Genomic DNA, 22,069 nt, shown 5'->3' on the forward strand with positions numbered 1-22,069 from the left:
GTGACCACAGTTTATATTTTATCTTGCTAGCCTGTACTGGTTTATTCAGTAATATTTTATTTCATTTATATATTTGGTTTAGTTCTTTATTAATTCTTCAGGAAATGTGCTATCTTCCAGTGCCCCCAAAGCTAAACAATATAAAAGGATACAAGCTGAACAAATTTTACAATAAAAAATAATGCAGTATATTCTATATAAGTAAGAAACCTGGGGCCCCATCCGATATGCAGCGTCGCCCGCAGAAGCCGGCGATGCCAAAATTTGTGCGGGTTTGGTATCACATATACGGCGTAACATAGAAGTTATGCTCGTATATTTCTGCCTTCGCCCGTAGTTTTTCTACCCATAGGCTAACATACAAAACCAACGCAGTTTGGTATCCAATATACAGCTTAAGGACTTTCGTGGCGAAAATGGAGAAATCTTACTCCATTTTCACCTTGCCACAAAATGCAGGCGTAGCAAGCCTTACGCTGAGTATTGGAGCCCCGTAACTCCCTAAAATGCCTGCACAATAAAACCTAACAACTAACGCATGCGCAATGTCTATCTACCTGTCAACCGCAATCCCCCACCGCAATACCTAATAAAGTGTTTAACCCCTAAACCGCCGCTCCCGGACCCCGTCGTCACCTACATTAAATGTATTACCCCCTAATCTGAGCCCCCTACACCACCGCCACCTATATTAACTATATTAACTCCTAATCTGAGCCCCCTACACCGCCGCCACCTATATTAACTATTTGAACCCCTAATCTGAGCCCCCTACACTGCCGCCACCTATATTAACTATATTAACCCCTAATCTGAGCCCCCTACACCGCCGCCACCTATAATAACTATATGAACCTCTAATCTGAGCCCCCTACACCACCGCCACCTATATTAACTATATTACCCCTAAACCTAAGTCTAACCCTAACACCCCCTAACTTAATTATTATTTAAATAAATCTAAATAATATTAATATGATTAATTAAATTATTCCTATTTAAAACTAAATACTTAGCTATAAAATAAACCCTAAGATAGCTACAATATAATTAATAATTACATTGTAGCTATTTTAGGGTTTATATTTATTTTACAGGTAACTTTGTATTTATTTTAACTAGGTACAATAGCTATTAAATAGTTAATAACTATTTAATAGCTACCTAGTTAAAATAATTACAAAATTACCTGTAAAATAAATCCTAACCTAAGTTACCATTACACCTAACACTACACTATCAATAAATTAATTAAATAAATTACAATTATCTAAACTAAAATACAATTAAATAAACTAAACTATATTACAAAAAACAAACACTAAATTACAAAAAATAAAAAAATATTACAAGAATTTTAATCTAATTACACCTAATCTAAGCCCCCTAATAAAATAAAAAAGCCCCCCAAAATAATAAAATTTCCCTACCCTAAACTAAATTACAAATAGCCCTTAAAAGGGCCTTTAGCGGGGCATTGCCCAAAAGTAATCAGCTCTATTAACAGCCCTTAAAAGGGCCTTTTGCAGGGCATTGCCCCAAAGTAATTAGCTCTTTTACCTGTAAAAAAAAGAACAAACCCCCCATTACAACCCACCACCCACACACCCCTACTCTAAAACCCACTCGATCCCCCCTTAAAAAACCTAAGTCTAACATCCAAGTGCTCCTTACCTGTCCTGAAGACCGGCCAATAGAATGTCAGTAGCTCTTATTCTATTGGCTATTCAAATCAGCCAATAGAATTGCAGTAGCTCTCATCCGATTGGCTGATTTGAATTTGAAGGCTCAAATCAGCCAATAGGAATTCAAGGGACGCCATTTATAATCGCGTACCTTGAATTCCTATTCAGTGTATGGCGGAGATCGTATGAAGAGGATTCTCCACGCTCCATGGCTCCGCGGTCTTCAGTTCCAGCGTCGCCCATCTTCAGTTCCAGAGTGGACGGTCTTCAACTCCTCCGCTCCGCGCCGGCTGGTTCCTGGAAGAAGAAGAGGTCGCCGCTTGGAAGAAGACTTCACCGCCTGGAACAGGACCTTCTCCGCCGGTCTTCAGGACAGGTAAGGAGCACTTGGGTGTTAGACTTAGGTTTTTTTAAGGGGGGATCGGGTGAGTTTTAGAGTAGGGGTGTGTGGGTGGTGGGTTGTAATGGGGGGTTGTTCTTTTTTTTACAGGTAAAAGAGCTGATTACTTTGGGGCAATGCCCTGCAAAAGGCCCTTTTAAGGGCTGGTAATAGAGCTTATTACTTTGGGGCAATGCCACGCAAAAGGCCCTTTTAAGGGCTACTTGTAATTTAGTTTAGGGTAGGGAAATTTTATTATTTTGGGGGGCTTTTTTTAAAAAAATTCTGTAAAATAAATATAAACCCTAAAATAGCTACAATGTAATTATTAATTATATTGTAGCTATCTTAGGGTTTATTTTATAGGTATGTATTTAGTTTTAAATAGGAATAATTTAGTTAATAATATTAATATTATTTAGATTTATTTAAATAATAATTAAGTTAGGGGGTGTTAGGGTTAGACTTAGGTTTAGGGGATAATATAGTTAATATAGGTGGCGGCGGTGTAGGGGGCTCAGATTAGGGGTTCATATAGTTAATATAGGTGGCGGCAGTGTAGGGGGCTCAGATTAGGGGTTAATATAGTTAATATAGGTGGCGGCGGCTAGGATAGGTTTATTGCGGTGTGGGCTATGGCGGTTTAGGGGTTAATAATTAGGCTTATTGCGTTGTGGGGGGTTGTCAGTCTAGGGGTTAATACATTTATTGTTAGGAGTGAGAGGGGGGATTGCGGATAGAGGGGTATACGTGTCGGGCTATTTTTGGGAGGCGTGTTAGACAGTAACGGGAGATTTAATATTTTAGTTACTTTTTTTAGGCGGCGGCAGTTTCTAAAGTGCCGTAAGTCACTGGCGACTCCAGAAATTTGTACTTACGCTTATTTCTGGACATCGCTAGTTTGTCCGACTTACGGCACTTTAGCAACTGTCGGCACCATATATGTGATAGCCCGATGTGCAAGGTGAAATTACAGGCGGCCCAGGTTTCCACGCTTGCGCCGAAACCTGCGCCGTATATCGTATCGCGCCCCTGGATCCTTAAACTATTCTTTAAACTAAAAAATCGAATACAATGTATGTGAGATAACCAAATAGGCAATAACTATAAACATAAACTGTATCTAACATTTGCTATTTAATCTGCCTGCACAAGTGGTTCTAATAAAATGAAGATGATAACATATTTTTCCACAAGCAATATGTCAAGGGTGTTGGTTAGTGCTGCTCATAATTTTCTCTTTAGTTTTGTTTTTCTCATATAAATCCCCACTCCCCCAGGGACCGCCAATGGCTAGTGTGTCCCTCAGGCACTAGTTTTAGGGACTGAAGACAATTGATTAGGGTTTCTGCATGAAAAAAAACAAACAGATTTAACACATCAGATCATTAAGGTACTCTATATTATTAGAGAGGCATGCAAGTAGCTAACTTTCGCTGTTTGATATTTTTACACCTGCATTCCTATTATATATATATTTTTTTTTTTAAATTTAGCCTACAATTGCAGAACTGTTGTCCCTGGTATTCTTTGTTAAAATGTTTTCCACGCTGAGATCTTGGGATAATATAAATTTTCTTTCATGTAATTAGCAAGAGTCCATGAGCTAGTGACGTATGGGATATACATTCCTACTAGGAGGGGCAAAGTTTCCCAAACCTCAAAATGCCTATAAATACACCCCTCACCACACCCACAAATCAGTTTTACAAACTTTGCCTCCTATGGAGGTGGTGAAGTAAGTTTGTGCTAGATTCTACGTTGATATGCGCTCCGCAGCAGGTTGGAGCCCGGTTTTCCTCTCAGCGTGCAGTGAATGTCAGAGGGATGTGAGGAGAGTATTGCCTATTTTGAATGCAGTGATCTCCTTCTACGGGGTCTATTTCATAGGTTCTCTGTTATCGGTCGTAGAGATTCATCTCTTACCTCCCTTTTCAGATCGACGATATACTCTTATATATATACCATTACCTCTGCTGATTTTCGTTTCAGTACTGGTTTGGCTTTCTACAAACATGTAGATGAGTGTCCTGGGGTAAGTAAGTCTTATTTTCTGTGACACTCTAAGCTATGGTTGGGCACTTTGTTTATAAAGTTCTAAATATATGTATTCAAACATTTATTTGCCTTGACTCAGAATGTTCAACATTCCTTATTTTCAGACAGTCAGTTTCATATTTGGGATAATGCACTTGAATCAATTATTTTTTCTTACCTTAAAAATTTGACTTTTTTTCCCTGTGGGCTGTTAGGCTCGCGGGGGCTGAAAATGCTTCATTTTATTGCGTCATTCTTGGCGCGGACTTTTTTGGCGCAAAAAATCTTTTCTGTTTCCGGCGTCATACGTGTCGCCGGAAGTTGCGTCATTTTTGACTTTCTTTTGCGCCAAAGATGTCGGCGTTCCGGATGTGGCATCATTTTTGGCGCCAAAAAGCATTTAGGCGCCAAATAATGTGGGCGTCTTATTTGGCGTTAAAAAATATGGGCGTCGCTTTTGTCTCCACATTATTTAAGTCTCATTTTTTCTTTGCTTCTGGTTGCTAGAAGCTTGTTCATTGGCATTTTTTCCCATTCCTGAAACTGTAATTTAAGGAATTTGATCAATTTTGCTTTATATGTTGTTTTTTCTCTTACATATTGCAAGATGTCTCACGTTGCATCTGAGTCAGAAGATACTTCAGGAAAATCGCTGCCTGGTGCTGGAACTACCAAAGCTAAGTGTATCTGCTGTAAACTTTTGGTAGCTATTCCTCCAGCTGTTGTTTGTATTAATTGTCATGACAAACTTGTTAATGCAGATAATATTTCCTTTAGTAATGTACCATTACCTGTTGCAGTTCCATCAACATCTAAGGTTCAGAATGTTCCTGATAACATAAGAGATTTTGTTTTTGAATCCATCAAGAAGGCTATGTCTGTTATTCCTCCTTCTAGTAAACATAAAAAATCTTTTAAAACTTCTCTTTATACAGATGAATTTTTAAATGAACATCATCATTCTGATTCTGATGACTCTTCTGGTTCAGAGGATTCTGTCTCAGAGATTGATGCTGATAAATCTTCATATTTATTTAAAATGGAATTTATTCGTTCTTTACTTAAAGAAGTACTAATTGCTTTAGAAATTGAGGATTCTGGTCCTCTTGATACTAATTCTAAACGTTTAGATAAGGTCTTTAAATCTCCTGTGGTTATTCCAGAAGTTTTTCCTGTTCCTAGTGCTATTTCTGAAGTAATTTCCAGAGAATGGGATAAATTGGGTAATTCATTTACTCCTTCTAAACGTTTTAAGCAATTATATCCTGTGCCGTCTGACAGATTAGAATTTTGGGACAAAATCCCTAGAGTTGATGGGGCTATTTCTACCCTTGCTAAACGTACTACTATTCCTACGTCAGATGGTACGTCGTTTAAGGATCCTTTAGATAGGAAAATTGAATCCTTTCTAAGAAAAGCTTATCTGTGTTCAGGTAATCTTCTTAGACCTGCTATATCATTGGCTGATGTTGCTGCAGCTTCAACTTTTTGGTTGGAAACTTTAGCGCAACAAGTAACAGATCATGATTCTCATAATATTATTATTCTTCTTCAACATGCTAATAATTTTATCTGTGATGCCATTTTTGATATTATCAGAGTTGATGTCAGGTTTATGTCTCTAGCTATTTTAGCTAGAATAGCTTTATGGCTTAAAACTTGGAATGCTGATATGGCTTCTAAATCAACTCTACTTTCCATTTCTTTCCAGGGTAACAAATTATTTGGTTCTCAGTTGGATTCTATTATCTCAACTGTTACTGGTGGGAAAGGAACTTTTTTACCACAGGATAAAAAATCTAAGGGTGAAAACAGGGCTAATAATCGTTTTCGTTCCTTTCGTTTTAACAAAGAACAAAAGCCTGATCCTTCATCCTCAGGAGCAGTTTCAGTTTGGAAACCATCTCCAGTCTGGAATAAATCCAAGCCTTCTAGAAAAGCAAAGCCAGCTTCTAAGTCCACATGAAGGTGCGGCCCTCATTCCAGCTCAGCTGGTAGGGGGCAGGTTACGTTTTTTCAAAGAAATTTGGATCAATTCTGTTCACAATCTTTGGATTCAGAACATTGTTTCAGAAGGGTACAGAATTGGTTTCAAGATGAGACCTCCTGCAAAGAGATTTTTTCTTTCCCGTGTCCCAGTAAATCCAGTGAAAGCTCAAGCATTTCTGAATTGTGTTTCAGATCTAGAGTTGGCTGGAGTAATTATGCCAGTTCCAGTTCTGGAACAGGGGATGGGGTTTTATTCAAATCTCTTCATTGTACCAAAGAAGGAGAATTCCTTCAGACCAGTTCTGGATCTAAAAATATTGAATCATTATGTAAGGATACCAACGTTCAAAATGGTAACTGTAAGGACTATCTTGCCTTTTGTTCAGCAAGGGCATTATATGTCCACAATAGATTTACAGGATGCATATCTGCATATTCCGATTCATCCAGATCATTATCAGTTCCTGAGATTCTCTTTTCTGGACAAGCATTATCAGTTTGTGGCTCTGCCGTTTGGCCTAGCTACAGCTCCAAGAATTTTTACAAAGGTTCTCGGTGCCCTTCTGTCTGTAATCAGAGAACAGGGTATTGTGGTATTTCCTTATTTGGACGATATCTTGGTACTTGCTCAGTCTTTACATTTAGCAGAATCTCATACGAATCGACTTGTGTTGTTTCTTCAAGATCATGGTTGGAGGATCAATTCACCAAAAAGTTCATTGATTCCTCAGACAAGGGTAACCTTTCTGGGTTTCCAGATAGATTCAGTGTCCATGACTCTGTCTTTGACAGACAAGAGACGTCTAAAATTGATTTCAGCTTGTCGAAACCTTCAGTCACAATCATTCCCTTCGGTAGCCTTATGCATGGAAATTCTAGGTCTTATGACTGCTGCATCGGACGCGATCCCCTTTGCTCGTTTTCACATGCGACCTCTTCAGCTCTGTATGCTGAATCAATGGTGCAGGGATTACACAAAGATATCTCAATTAATATCTTTAAAACCGATTGTATGACACTCTCTAACGTGGTGGACAGATCACCATCGTTTAATTCAGGGGGCTTCTTTTGTGCTTCCGACCTGGACTGTAATTTCAACAGATGCAAGTCTCACAGGTTGGGGAGCTGTGTGGGGATCTCTGACGGCACAAGGAGTTTGGGAATCTCAGGAAGTGAGATTACCGATCAATATTTTGGAACTCCGTGCAATTTTCAGAGCTCTTCAGTCTTGGCCTCTTCTGAAGAGAGAATCGTTCATTTGTTTTCAGACAGACAATGTCACAACTGTGGCATACATCAATCATCAAGGAGGGACTCACAGTCCTCTGGCTATGAAAGAAGTATCTTGAATTTTGGTTTGGGCGGAATCCAGCTCCTGTCTAATCTCTGCGGTTCATATCCCAGGTATAGACAATTGGGAAGCGGATTATCTCAGTCGCCAAACGTTGCATCCGGGCGAATGGTCTCTTCACCCAGAGGTATTTCTTCAGATTGTTCAAATGTGGGAGCTTCCAGAAATAGATCTGATGGCGTCTCATCTAAACAAGAAACTTCCCAGGTATCTGTCCAGATCCCGGGATCCTCAAGCGGAAGCAGTGGATGCATTATCACTTCCTTGGAAGTATCATCCTGCCTATATCTTTCCACCTCTAGTTCTTCTTCCAAGAGTAATCTCCAAGATTCTGAAGGAATGCTCGTTTGTTCTGCTGGTAGCTCCGGCATGGCCTCACAGGTTTTGGTATGCGGATCTTGTCCGGATGGCCTCTTGCCATCCGTGGACTCTTCCGCTAAGACCAGACCTTCTGTCGCAAGGTCCTTTTTTCCATCAGGATCTCAAATCCTTAAATTTAAAGGTATGGAGATTGAACGCTTGATTCTTGGTCAAAGAGGTTTCTCTGACTCTGTGATTAATACTATGTTACAGGCTCGTAAATCTGTATCCAGAGAGATATATTATAGAGTCTGGAAGACTTATATTTCTTGGTGTCTTTCTCATAATTTTTCTTGGCATTCTTTTAGAATTCCGAGAATTTTACAGTTTCTTCAGGATGGTTTAGATAAAGGTTTATCCGCAAGTTCTTTGAAAGGACAAATCTCTGCTCTTTCTGTTCTTTTTCACAGAAAGATTGCTAATCTTCCTGATATTCATTGTTTTGTACAAGCTTTGGTTCGTATAAAACCTGTCATTAAGTCAATTTCTCCTCCTTGGAGTTTGAATTTGGTTCTGGGGGCTCTTCAAGCTCCTCCGTTTGAACCTATGCATTCATTGGACATTAAATTACTTTTTTGGAAAGTTTTGTTCCTTTTGGCGATCTCTTCTGCCAGAAGAGTCTCTGAATTATCTGCTCTTTCTTGTGAGTCTCCTTTTCTGATTTTTCATCAGGATAAGGCGGTGTTGCAAACTTCTTTTGAATTTTTACCTAAAGTTGTGAATTCCAACAACATTAGTAGAGAAATTGTGGTTCCTTCATTATGTCCTAATCCTAAGAATTCTAAGGAGAAATCGTTGCATTCTTTGGATGTTGTTAGAGCTTTGAAATATTATGTTGAAGCTACTAAGTCTTTCCGAAAGACTTCTAGTCTATTTGTTATCTTTTCCGGTTCTAGAAAAGGCCAGAAAGCTTCTGCCATTTCTTTGGCATCTTGGTTGAAATCTTTAATTCATCATGCCTATGTCGAGTCGGGTAAAACTCCGCCTCAAAGGATTACAGCTCATTCTACTAGGTCAGTTTCTACTTCCTGGGCGTTTAGGAATGAAGCTTCGATTGATCAGATTTGCAAAGCAGCAACTTGGTCCACTTTGCATACTTTTACTAAATTCTACCATTTTGATGTATTTTCTTCTTCTGAAGCAGTTTTTGGTAGAAAAGTACTTCAGGCAGCAGTTTCAGTTTGAATCTTCTGTTTATGTTTTTCATTAAACTTTATTTTGGGTGTGGATTATTTTCAGCAGGAATTGGCTGTCTTTATTTTATCCCTCCCTCTCTAGTGACTCTTGCGTGGAAAGATCCACATCTTGGGTAATCATTATCCCATACGTCACTAGCTCATGGACTCTTGCTAATTACATGAAAGAAAACATAATTTATGTAAGAACTTACCTGATAAATTCATTTCTTTCATATTAGCAAGAGTCCATGAGGCCCGCCCTTTTTTGTGGTGGTTATGATTTTTTTGTATAAAGCACAATTATTCAAATTCCTTATTTTATATGCTTTCGCACTTTTTTCTTATCACCCCACTTCTTGGCTATTCGTTAAACTGAATTGTGGGTGTGGTGAGGGGTGTATTTATAGGCATTTTGAGGTTTGGGAAACTTTGCCCCTCCTGGTAGGAATGTATATCCCATACGTCACTAGCTCATGGACTCTTGCTAATATGAAAGAAATGAATTTATCAGGTAAGTTCTTACATAAATTATGTTATTTTGCATGTGTAAGCTATTCACACTCCTTAACGGGATATGCATTTTAATTTTAAGATTTCACAAGTCAGACAGTGCATGCAATTTTGAGACACTTTTTAATTTATTTCCATTATCAAATGTACTTTGTTCATTTGGTATCTTTTGTAGAAAAGCATATCCAGGCAGCAGTAGACTACTGTGAGCTAGCTGGTGATTGGTGGCTACATACTTTTTCCTCTTTGTTTTGCCTCACCAGATGTTTTTAGTTAGCTCCTAGTAATACATTGCTGTTCTGAAGTCCTTTGCAGGAGTCAATCACATAGTTACATACAGCAATAGTGCAATTATAAAATGCACTAACACATTACAGCATTATCTTTCTGCACATGTATGTCCCTTTAAGATAATAAACAGCTTCAAGAGCATGCTTCCTACAGAATTCATTTGCTTGGTTAATGTATCCTTAAATAGTCTAATATTGGTGAAGAAAATAACTAGGTATGATAGCAGAATTCTGTAAATGTGAGGATAAGATGCCTGTTTATAAATACTGGTTCCCTGTAATCTGCTAAAAAAAAAAACTGCTAAAGGAAAACAACCCCTCCAAATTATTAACAATTATGCCACTGTATATAAGGATTCCAAAATAAATCACTGGACTGCCAAGCAAATGAAAAGAGAGGACCCAAAACACTGAATTTAAAGACAGTCAATATTTTTCATGTTTCTGTTTATTTCAGCATCATTTGCTAAGTAAACAATGCTGTTATTTTAGATATGAAAATGTGCAGCTTTCTTCCCATAATATTTTATACAAAAAAACAAAACATAAGAATATTATAAGAATACTGTTCAGGCACTAAGTATGAAAATACATTTACAAAGTATGGATAGCTCTTTTAAAAACACTGTTTTATGAAAAAAGTAATACACAAAATATAAGCAAAATTATTATATAATTAAAGGCACAGTAGATTAAAAATTAAATTTCCATGGTTCAGATAGGGCCTGTAATTTTAAACAATTTTCCAATTTAATCCTATTATCAAATTTGCTTCATTCTCTTGGTATTCTTTATTGGCAAGCAAGAGCAGCAATGCACTACTGGGATCTAGCTGAACACATCTGGTACTATGCCCATGTCATATATGTGCAGTGACAAATCACCTTCTAGCCCCCAGTATTGCATTGCTGCTTCTTCAACAAAGGATACTAAGAGAACAACACAAATTTCATAATAGAAGTAAATTGTAAAGTTGTTTAATTTTGACTTTACTGCTCCTTTAAGAACAAAACATATACATTTTCCAAGCCTACAATGTCTTTTAATAAACCACACATTATTATAATACTTAAAGCGGATCTATAAAGTCAACAACTGTTTTAAGATGATAATCTTATATACTGAAGAAAACAGGTGGTGCAGTTTATATATAAAAAAAAACATAATTTATGCTTACCTGATAAATTCCTTTCTTCTGTTGTGTGATCAGTCCACGGGTCATCATTACTTCTGGGATATTATCTGCTCCCCTACAGGAAGTGCAAGAGGATTCACCCAGCAGAGTTGCTATATAGCTCCTCCCCTCTACGTCACCTCCAGTCATTCGACCAAAGACCAACGAGAAAGGAGAAACCAAGGGTGTAGTGGTGACTGAATTATAATTTAAAAAATATGCACCTGCCTTAAAAACAGGGCGGGCCGTGGACTGATCACACAACAGAAGAAAGGAATTTATCAGGTAAGCATAAATTATGTTTTCTTCTGTTATGTGTGATCAGTCCACGGGTCATCATTACTTCTGGGATACCAATACCAAAGCAAAAGTACACGGATGACGGGAGGGATAGGCAGGCTCATTATACAGAAGGAACCACTGCCTGAAGAACCTTTCTCCCAAAAATAGCCTCCGAAGAAGCAAAAGTGTCAAATTTGTAAAATTTGGAAAAAGTATGAAGCGAAGACCAAGTTGCAGCCTTGCAAATCTGTTCAACAGAGGCCTCATTCTTAAAGGCCCAAGTGGAAGCCACAGCTCTAGTGGAATGAGCTGTAATTCTTTCAGGAGGCTGCTGTCCAGCAGTCTCATAGGCTAAACGTATTAAGCTACGAAGCCAAAAAGAGAGAGAGGTAGCAGAAGCTTTTTGACCTCTCCTCTGTCCAGAATAAACGACAAACAGGGAAGAAGTTTGGCGAAAATCTTTAGTTGCCTGCAAGTAGAACTTGAGGGCACGAACTACATCCAGATTGTGTAGAAGACGTTCCTTCTTTGAAGAAGGATTTGGACACAAGGATGGAACAACAATCTCTTGATTGATATTCCTGTTAGTGACTACCTTAGGTAAGAACCCAGGTTTAGTACGCAGAACTACCTTGTCTGAGTGAAAGATCAGATAAGGAGAATCACAATGTAGGGCTGATAACTCAGAGACTCTTCGAGCCGAGGAAATAGCCATTAAAAATAGAACTTTCCAAGATAACAATTTTATATCAATGGAATGAAGGGGTTCAAACGGAACACCCTGTAAAACGTTAAGAACTAAGTTTAAACTCCATGGCGGAGCAACAGTTTTAAACACAGGCTTGATCCTAGTTAAAGCCTGACAAAAGGCTTGGATGTCTGAATTTTCTGACAGACGCCTGTGAAACAAGATGGACAGAGCTGAAATCTGTCCCTTTAATGAGCTAGCCGATAAACCCTTTTCTAAACCTTCTTGTAGAAAAGACAATATCCTAGGAATCCTAACCTTACTCCAGGAGTAATCTTTGGATTCACACCAGTATAGGTATTTACGCCATATTTTATGGTAAATCTTTCTGGTAACAGGCTTCCTAGCCTGTATCAGGGTATCAATAACCGACTCAGAAAAACCACGTTTTGATAAAATCAAGCGTTCAATTTCCAAGCAGTCAGCTTCAGAGAAGTTAGACTTTGATGTTTGAATGGACCCTGAATCAGAAGGTCCTGTCTTAGAGGTAGAGACCAAGGCGGACAGGATGACATGTCCACTAGATCTGCATACCAAGTCCTGCGCGGCCATGCAGGCGCTATTAGAATCACTGATGCTTTCTCCTGTTTGATTTTGGCAATCAATCGAGGAAGCAGCGGGAAGGGTGGAAACACATAAGCCATCCTGAAGTTCCAAGGTGCTGTCAAAGCATCTATCAGAACCGCTCCCGGATCCCTGGATCTGGATCCGTAGCGAGGAAGTTTGGCGTTCTGGCGAGACGCCATGAGATCTATCTCTGGTTTGCCCCAACGTTGAAGTATTTGGGCAAAGACCTCCGGATGAAGTTCCCACTCCCCCGGATGAAGAGTCTGGCGACTCAAGAAATCCGCCTCCCAGTTCTCCACTCCCGGGATGTGGATTGCTGACAGATGGCAAGAGTGAGACTCTGCCCAGCGAATTATCTTTGATACTTCTATCATTGCTAGGGAGCTTCTTGTCCCTCCTTGATGGTTGATGTAAGCTACAGTCGTGATGTTGTCCGACTGAAACCTGATGAACCCCCGAGTCTTTAACTGGGGCCAAGCTAGAAGGGCATTGAGAACTGCTCTCAATTCCAGAATGTTTATTGGCAGGAGACTTTCCTCCTGACTCCATTGTCCCTGAGCCTTCAGAGAATTCCAGACAGCGCCCCAACCTAGAAGGCTGGCGTCTGTTGTTACAATTGTCCAGTCCGGCCTGCTGAACGGTATCCCCCTGGACAGATGTGGCCGAGAAAGCCACCATAGAAGAGAGTTTCTGGTCTCTTGATCCAGATTCAGAGTGGGGGACAAATCTGAGTAATCCCCATTCCACTGACTCAGCATGCACAATTGCAGCGGTCTGAGATGTAGGCGTGCAAAGGGAACTATGTCCATTGCTGCTACCATTAAGCCGATCACCTCCATGCATTGAGCTACTGACGGGAGTTGAATGGAATGAAGGACACGGCATGCATTTAGAAGCTTTGTTAATCTGTCTTCTGTCAGATAAATCTTCATTTCTACAGAATCTATAAGAGTCCCCAAGAATGGAACTCTTGTGAGAGGAAAGAGAGAACTCTTCTTTTCGTTCACTTTCCATCCGTGCGACCTTAGAAATGCCAGAACTAACTCTGTATGAGACTTGGCAGTTTGAAAGCTTGAAGCTTGTATCAGAATGTCGTCTAGGTACGGAGCTACCGAAATTCCTCGCGGTCTTAGTACCGCCAGAAAGGCACCCAGAACCTTTGTAAAGATTCTTGGAGCCGTAGCCAATCCGAATGGAAGGGCTACAAACTGGTAATGCCTGTTTAAGAAGGCAAACCTTAGATACCGGTAATGATCTTTGTGAATCGGTATGTGAAGGTAAGCATCCTTTAAATCCACTGTGGTCATGTACTGACCCTCTTGGATCATGGGTAAGATTGTCCGAATAGTTTCCATTTTGAACGATGGAACTCTTAGGAATTTGTTTAGGATCTTTAAATCCAAGATTGGCCTGAAAGTTCCCTCTTTTTTGGGAACCACAAACAGGTTTGAGTAAAACCCTTGTCCTTGTTCCGACCGCGGAACCGGATGGATCACTCCCATTAATAATAGATCTTGTACACAGCGTAGAAACGCGTCTTTCTTTATTTGGTTTGTTGACAACCTTGACAGATGAAATCTCCCTCTTGGGGGAGAGGATTTGAAGTCTAGAAGGTATCCCTGAGATATGATCTCTAGCGCCCAGGGATCCTGGACATCTCTTGCCCAAGCCTGGGCGAAGAGAGAGAGTCTGCCCCCCACTAGATCCGGTCCCGGATCGGGGGCCCTCGGTTCATGCTGTCTTTGGGACAGCAGCAGGTTTACTGGCCTGCTTGCCCTTGTTCCAGGACTGATTAGGCTTCCAGCCTTGTCTGTAACGAGCAACAGCTCCTCCCTGTTTTGGTGCAGTGGAAGTTGGCGCTGCTCCTGCTTTGAAATTCCGAAAGGGACGAAAATTAGACTGTCTAGCCTTAGCTTTGGCTTTGTCTTGAGGTAGAGCGTGGCCCTTACCTCCTGTAATGTCAGCAATAATTTCTTTCAAACCGGGCCCAAATAAAGTTTGCCCCTTGAAAGGTATACTAAGTAATTTGGACTTAGAAGTTACATCAGCCGACCAGGATTTTAGCCACAGCGCTCTGCGTGCCTGAATGGCGAATCCTGAATTCTTAGCCGTAAGTTTGGTTAAATGTACTACGGCCTCCGAAATGAATGAATTAGCTAGTTTAAGGACTCTAAGCCTGTCCGTAATGTCGTCCAGCGTAGCTGAACTAAGGTTCTCTTCCAGAGACTCAATCCAAAATGCTGCCGCAGCCGTGATCGGCGCGATGCATGCAAGGGGTTGTAATATAAAACCTTGTTGAATAAACATTTTCTTAAGGTAACCCTCTAATTTTTTATCCATAGGATCTGAAAAAGCACAGCTATCCTCCACCGGGATAGTGGTACGCTTAGCTAAAGTAGAAACTGCTCCCTCCACCTTAGGGACCGTTTGCCATAAGTCCCGTGTGGTGGCGTCTATTGGAAACATCTTTCTAAATATTGGAGGGGGTGAGAACGGCACACCGGGTCTATCCCACTCCTTAGTAACAATTTCAGTTAATCTCTTAGGTATAGGAAAAACGTCAGTACTCGCCGGTACCGCAAAGTATTTATCCAACCTACACATTTTCTCTGGTATTGCAACAGCGTTACAATCGTTGAGAGCTGCTAAGACCTCCCCTAGTAATACACGGAGGTTTTCCAATTTAAATTTAAAATTTGAAATATCTGAATCCAATCTGTTTGGATCAGAACCGTCACCTACAGAATGAAGCTCTCCGTCCTCATGCTCTGCAAGCTGTGACGCAGTATCAGACATGGCCCTAGAATTATCAGCGCACTCTGTTCTCACCCCAGAGTGATCACGCTTGCCTCTTAGTTCTGGTAATTTAGCCAAAACTTCAGTCATAACAGTAGCCATATCTTGTAATGTTATCTGTAATGGCTGCCCAGATGTACTAGGCGCCATAATATCACGCACCTCCCGGGCGGGAGATGCAGGTACTGACACGTGAGGCGAGTTAGTCGGCATAACTCTCCCCTCGCTGTTTGGTGAAATTTGTTCAATTTGTACAGATTGGCTTTTATTTAAAGTAGCATCAATACAGTTAGTACATAAATTTCTATTGGGCTCCACCTTGGCATTGGAACAAATGACACAGGTATCTTCCTCTGAATCAGACATGTTTAACACACTAGCAATAAACATGCAACTCGGTTACAATTTTATTTAATAAAAACGTACTGTGCCTCAAGAAGCACTAAACGATTAAATGACAGTTGAAATAATGAACTGAAAAACAGTTATAGCATCACTCTTAACAAACAACACAACTTTTTAGCAAAGGTTTGTTCCCATTAGTAAATTAAATTTTAAACAACGTTTTAAATCACAGTCACTATATAAGTCTCACAGCTCTGCTGAGAGAATCTACCTCCCTTCAAAGAAGTTTGAAGACCCCTGAGTTCTGTTAGAGATGAACCGGATCATGCAGAAAAACTGACTGGAAATTTTTGATGCGTAGCAAAGAGCGCCAAAAACGGCCCCTCCCTCTCACACACAGCAGTGAGAGGGAAACGAAACTGTCATAATTAACACAAGCAAACTGCCAAGTGGAAAATAATGCCCAAATACTTATTCACTCAGTACCTCATTAATGCAAACGATTCTACATTCCAGCAAAAACGTTTAACATGAAAAATACCTAATAAAAGGTTTAATGTACTTTTACAGAGTAATTCCGGTGAAATACCATCCCCAGAATACTAAAGTGTAGAGTATACATACATGTTCATTATAACGGTATGGCAGGATTTTTTCATCAATTCCATTCAGAAAATAACAACTGCGACATACCTCAATGCAGATTCAACTGCCCACTGTCCCCTGATCTGAAGCCTTTTACCTCCCTCAGATGGCCGAGAAACAGCAATATGATCTTAACTACTCCGGTTAAAATCATAAGAAAAACTCTGGTAGATTCTTCTTCAAACTCTGCCAGAGAGGTAATAACACGCTCCGGTGCTATTGTAAAATAACAAACTTTTGATTGAAGTTCTAAAAACTAAGTATAATCACCATAGTCCTCTCACACCTCCTATCTAGTCTTTGGGTGCAAGAGAATGACTGGAGGTGACGTAGAGGGGAGGAGCTATATAGCAACTCTGCTGGGTGAATCCTCTTGCACTTCCTGTAGGGGAGCAGATAATATCCCAGAAGTAATGATGACCCGTGGACTGATCACACATAACAGAAGAAAAGCCGGATTGTAAAGGATGCTTAACTTAAAAAAAGGAATTCTAGTACATTTTACATTAATACTGAAATAGAGTTTTGAAAAAAGTTACGGTGCTTATTTTTTAAATAAAAGACTGGCTACACTAATGAATTAATATTTTAAGGGTAATTATTTGATTAAAATAAATGTAAAGAACAATAATTCAAGTCTAAATCTAGAATTTGATAGTAGCTCCTTATGCATCTTCTGCTGCAACCTATTTAAGGTGACAGTTTTTCATATTTGCATTAGCTATATTTGATTTTGTGACCTATAAAACAATGATGTATAGTAAGTGCGGTGGCTATATGCACAGGAATATATACACGCACAAGGTAGTATCTACATAGAAGAGCAACAGGGTCTGTATAAAATAAGGCATTAATGGCTAGGCAATCGAAATTTTGGCATTGAAATAACAAGATCATGACACTATAATAGAACCACCTATTAAACCATTATCACAAACAAATATTAAGACCTGACATTAGTGTAAAAAAAAAAGGCAATCTGTTGTGCAAATTATTTGCAGAGTACGTGGGGAAATGCAAATTAATTTATACCACCCAAAATAGGTCATTTCATTGTTTAAATGGTCAAATCTACAAGTTTTACAATGTCCTTCTATCTAGTGTACAGCTCACATAAATTAATATATAAAAACATTATTTTAAGTCATTAGTAAAGGAATTTCATAATCCTATACAATAAATGCAGTTCAGAATGGTTAGCAGGGAGCGCAGCACCATTTAGATCACATACAAGTAACCTGAGTGACTCCATCTTCCTGATCAAACTGACTGTCGTCTAATTCCCTTAGCATGTGATCCCCACTGCTGAAACCAGAGAAACTACCAAACTGCTGGTGGCCATCTTTAGCCCAGCTTGGTTTGGAGGCTGACGAGTAGAATTCATCTGAGGACTGGCCCATATCAGATGTCTTGGGAACAGGCGCTGTGTGTTGTCCACTGCTTCTAATAGAGCCTTTCTTTTTCTCGTCATAGTCTACTTGCTTCATCATTTTTTTCTGAAACACAAAACATTACATTCAAAATTTACAAAAAATCCCTAGTTTTGTTTACCTTCTACTTATATGGGGAATTAAAGGGACATGAAGACCAATTATTTCATGATTTACACAGCATTCATTTTTAAACAACTATCTAATTTACTTCCATTATTAAATCTTTTTCGTTCTCTTGGTATCTTTTATTGAAAAGCAGACACATAAGCTCAGGAGCGTGCACGTATTTGGAGCACTATATGGCCCCCGTTTTGCAAGAATGTTATTCTGCCATGTAGTGTTCCATGCACCTACCTAGGTATCTCTTCAACAAAGAATACTATAGGAACAAAGCAAATTTGATAATAGATGTAAATTGGATTTTTTTTATATTCTATGCTCTGTCTGAATCCCAAGATACATTTTTCATGCCCCTTTACATGCTTTACACTGAATATATACAAATCAAATCTGAATCATTTATATTATATTGCATTAAGTAGAAGGCTTAAAAGGACATGAAAGTCAGTATTTACATTTTGTTATTCAGATAGAACATACAATTTAGAAAAAAAAAGTAAAATCTTACATCTACTGCCAAATTGACTTTGCTTTCTTGGTATATTTTTTTTAACTTTCCATTAGTGCAGACCTAGGTAGGATCAGGAACGTGTATGTGTCTTAAAGTGAAGCTTAAGTTACCTGTCTCACAAACTCAAATTCAATTCTATTTGCCAATTTTTTTTATTACTTGATCACATTCTCAAAAGGACCAATTGAAAATCTGTCCATTAGGTGGCCGTCGATCTACGTCACCGGCCTCATATTTTAAATGCGCATGCGCTGCTGTCTTAACCTCCGTTTAGGACTACAAGATGCGCTCCCGTTTCGCGCAGGCGTAAGAGGTATTGTTTTGACTCAACAAATTACGTCACTTATTTCCATACGGACCTTTGCCGAAACTGAGAATAACAACGCTCTACATGGGACAAACACTATCGCAAGCGCATTGATGATTTAGATTGAATAGTATCGCATGCGCAGGAATTGTTGACATCGGCATTTCGCACATGCGCAATAGTTTGGATGGTCGTGCACGCGCTTGGGAGAAGTGTATAGAGCGGGTGGGACTGCTCTATACGTAACATTTGAGATAACACATGAGTAGAGGTGGGGAGGTGTTTGGATGGAAACGGTAGGAAGATTACTATATATTATAAATATCGAAATTCATAAATGAAATAAAGATAAACTTAGCGACCATCTTAATGTGCTATTAATGAATGCATTTAGCTATTCAAAGCATGAAAACTTTACCTTTACTTTAAGCACTATATGGCAGCAAAGTTTGTAACAATATTATATATTCTTGTAAACATTGCTGCCATATACTGCTCCTGAGTCAAACAAGGTATGCTCTCATAAAAAGAAAGTTCTAACAAAGGATACCAAGAAAACAAAATACATTTCATAACAGAAGTAAAAAAAGATTATTTTCTATATATATATTGTTTTGTTTTTTAGTTGCACAATCTACCCGTTTAAAATGGCTCAACACGTTTGCTTTAGAGTTAAAGAATCTCCATGAAATATCAGTTACAAATGAAAAGAGTAAAATGTTTGTGTGGGCTCACAAGGACACAAGCTATGCCGCAAGATTGTAAGTTAAATTGCCATGAACATCGCTTTAATTTACTATTTGTTTTAATAACAAATGTTCTTTAACACTATAGTCACTCTTAGAGAATTACATACAAAGTCCCACAAAATAGCGTCTCCTTTTCTCCCCACTGAAACAAAAGGATTCAGCTTTTGTCAATTTTAATTTTTGACATACCAATATGTATATATCAATACATATACAATCTGAGTATGTATTGATATATAAGTATTGGCATGTCAACAATTATAATCCACATTGGGTATTATTTAATTAAACCCCAGTTTAGCTCCCTTCGCATGCGCACTCATCGTGTACCAAATAATATCCTTTAGAAAAAGCTTGCTCTGCAGCTGCGCATGCGGGTAAGAAAACAGTCACAGCTTGTGGAATTTGTCCACCGTCTGAAAAAAATACCCTATAACTCTGCATGAGCTGTCTGAGGCCACAGCATTCCAAACATATTTATGTTACAGATTTGGAATGCGCTGACGTCAAAAGGGTAACTTTTTATGATGGGTAGCTTATTCTGACAGGACACCGGTGCTCTAAACGAAGTTGTATACCGCATAGGAATGTGCAACCTAGGTCACTTCCGGTAACGTGAATCAGCTGCTGGAGGTGTGTGGCGCTCAATGTGCATGCGCAAGAGGCCCAACCTCCTCCAAACAGCTGTTTAAGACGACTTCTTTGAGAACAATGGGTCGAGGAATTCTATGGGCCATGCTGCGCATGCGCACACGGCCCTACACTTCACTCATCAAACAAGGCACTAGCGGCACACTGGACCCTATTGGTTGTACAGCCACTGACTTCACTGACACACGGACCAATCAGATATTGCAGTAACATTTTATTACTATGGATTATCTGATCATTCCGTAGTCTATTTGATTTTCCCACCTCCATTCATTTTTCAAATTGTTCCAGCCCATACCGCCGACTTGCCATGCCCGGGGGGGGGGGGGGGGGTTGTGCTAATGGGGTTTACAGGGGGTGCTGATGGGGCTTATGTAAGTTACACAAGGGGTGCTTATGGGGGTTACAGGGGGTGCTGATGGGGCTTTTGTATTTGGAAATTTAATGGAGGTGAGCAAATTCCTCGACCCGTTGTTCTCAAATAAGTCGCCTTAAACAGCTGTTTGGAGGCGGTTGGGCCTCTTGCGCATGCGCAGTGAGCGCCACACCGCTCCAACAGCTGATTACACGTCACCAGAAGTGACGTGGTGCACACATTCCTATGGTATACAACTTATTTTAGAACACCGTCCCTTACAATAATACAAAGGAGTCTAGCTGCAGACAGGAAACATGTGACCTCCACTAAAAGTTTTTTTTTTTAATCAACTTTAATCTAACAAACAACCTATAGACAATCATACTGAAAACTAAACATTTTGCAGCTTTCTTGTACTTAATGTTCACTCACAGTGGTTTATGCCGCTTGTCATTTATAAGGTAACCACTGTGAGTGAACATTAAGAACAAGAAAGCTGCAAAATGTACAAGGCTGAAGTTGGATTCTTATTCAGTCAGCGTCTTATTCTGCAAAAAAAATAAAAAATCTTATATTGCAATAAACAGATGGCAAACAGGGCATAATTTTGATTGTTTTTAATAAGTAACTGATATTATAAAAGGGTTAAAATCCTTTGCACCACTCATTTACGTGTGGATATATACAGGGCGTGAGCCACTTCATGGGACAGACATGTTATCAGCCTTGTCCAACGCTCTTTATGGCAAACAAATTGGTGCCAACCTTGTCACTTCATATATTTTACCTTTTCTGAATAAGTAATTGGTATTTTAAAAGGGTTAAAATGATTTGGGTCACTCATTTCTGTGTAGATATATACAGGGCTTTAACCCCATTTATAGAATAGACATATTTTAAGTCTGACCCAATGCTTTTTAAGGCAAACAATCTGGTGCCATCCTTGCCACTTCATACATTTTACCTTTTCTGAATAAGTAACTGGTATTTTAAAAGGGTTAAAATCCTTTGGGCCACTCATTTTTGTGTGGATACATACACAGCGTGAAGCCCTTCATAGGATGTCTTTAGCCAGCCTGGCCCAATGATTTTCATAGCAAACAAACTTGTGCCAAACTTGCCATCTCATATATTTTACCTTTTCTAAATAAGTAACTGTCATTTGAAAGGGTTAAAATCCTTTGGGCCACTCATTTATGTGCGTAATATACACGGCATGAACCCTTTATAGGACAGACATGTTGTCAGCCTAGGTTTGCCACCTCGGCCATGTTTTCCTGGACACTTAAGAGTTACACATGCTGCAGGGTGTGCAGAGGGAAACATGCATTGTGCTGCTGATCAGCACACAAATAATAATCCTGGGCAGCACTATTCATGTTCCTCCTTGCACGTCCTGCAGCATGTGTAACTCATAAGTGTCCAGAAAACATGGCTGAGGTGGCAACCCTATGTCAGCCTGCCCCAACGTTCTTTATGGCAAACAAATTAGTGACAGCCTTGCCATTTCATATATTTTACCCTTTCTGAATAAGTGGTATTTTAAAAGGGTTAAAATCATGTGGGCCACTCATTTCTGTGTGGATATATACAGGGCATGAGCC

General features: G+C 39.4%; 1 protein-coding gene across 1 annotated transcript in view; it reads right to left on the minus strand.

Annotated features, from left to right (window-relative positions):
* Window positions 1-15,551: 15,551 nt before the first annotated feature.
* The window catches only part of RFTN2 (raftlin family member 2), a 198,903-nt gene continuing 192,385 nt past the window's right edge, over window positions 15,552-22,069 (minus strand). The window contains exon 10 of the mRNA XM_053698565.1: window positions 15,552-17,832. Within this exon, the coding sequence (XP_053554540.1) occupies window positions 17,560-17,832 (273 nt within the window). The 3' untranslated portion in view covers window positions 15,552-17,559. The remainder of the gene's footprint in view (window positions 17,833-22,069) is intronic.

The sequence above is a fragment of the Bombina bombina genome, chromosome 1, assembly GCF_027579735.1.
Source record: "Bombina bombina isolate aBomBom1 chromosome 1, aBomBom1.pri, whole genome shotgun sequence".
Taxonomy (NCBI): Eukaryota; Metazoa; Chordata; class Amphibia; order Anura; family Bombinatoridae; genus Bombina; species Bombina bombina.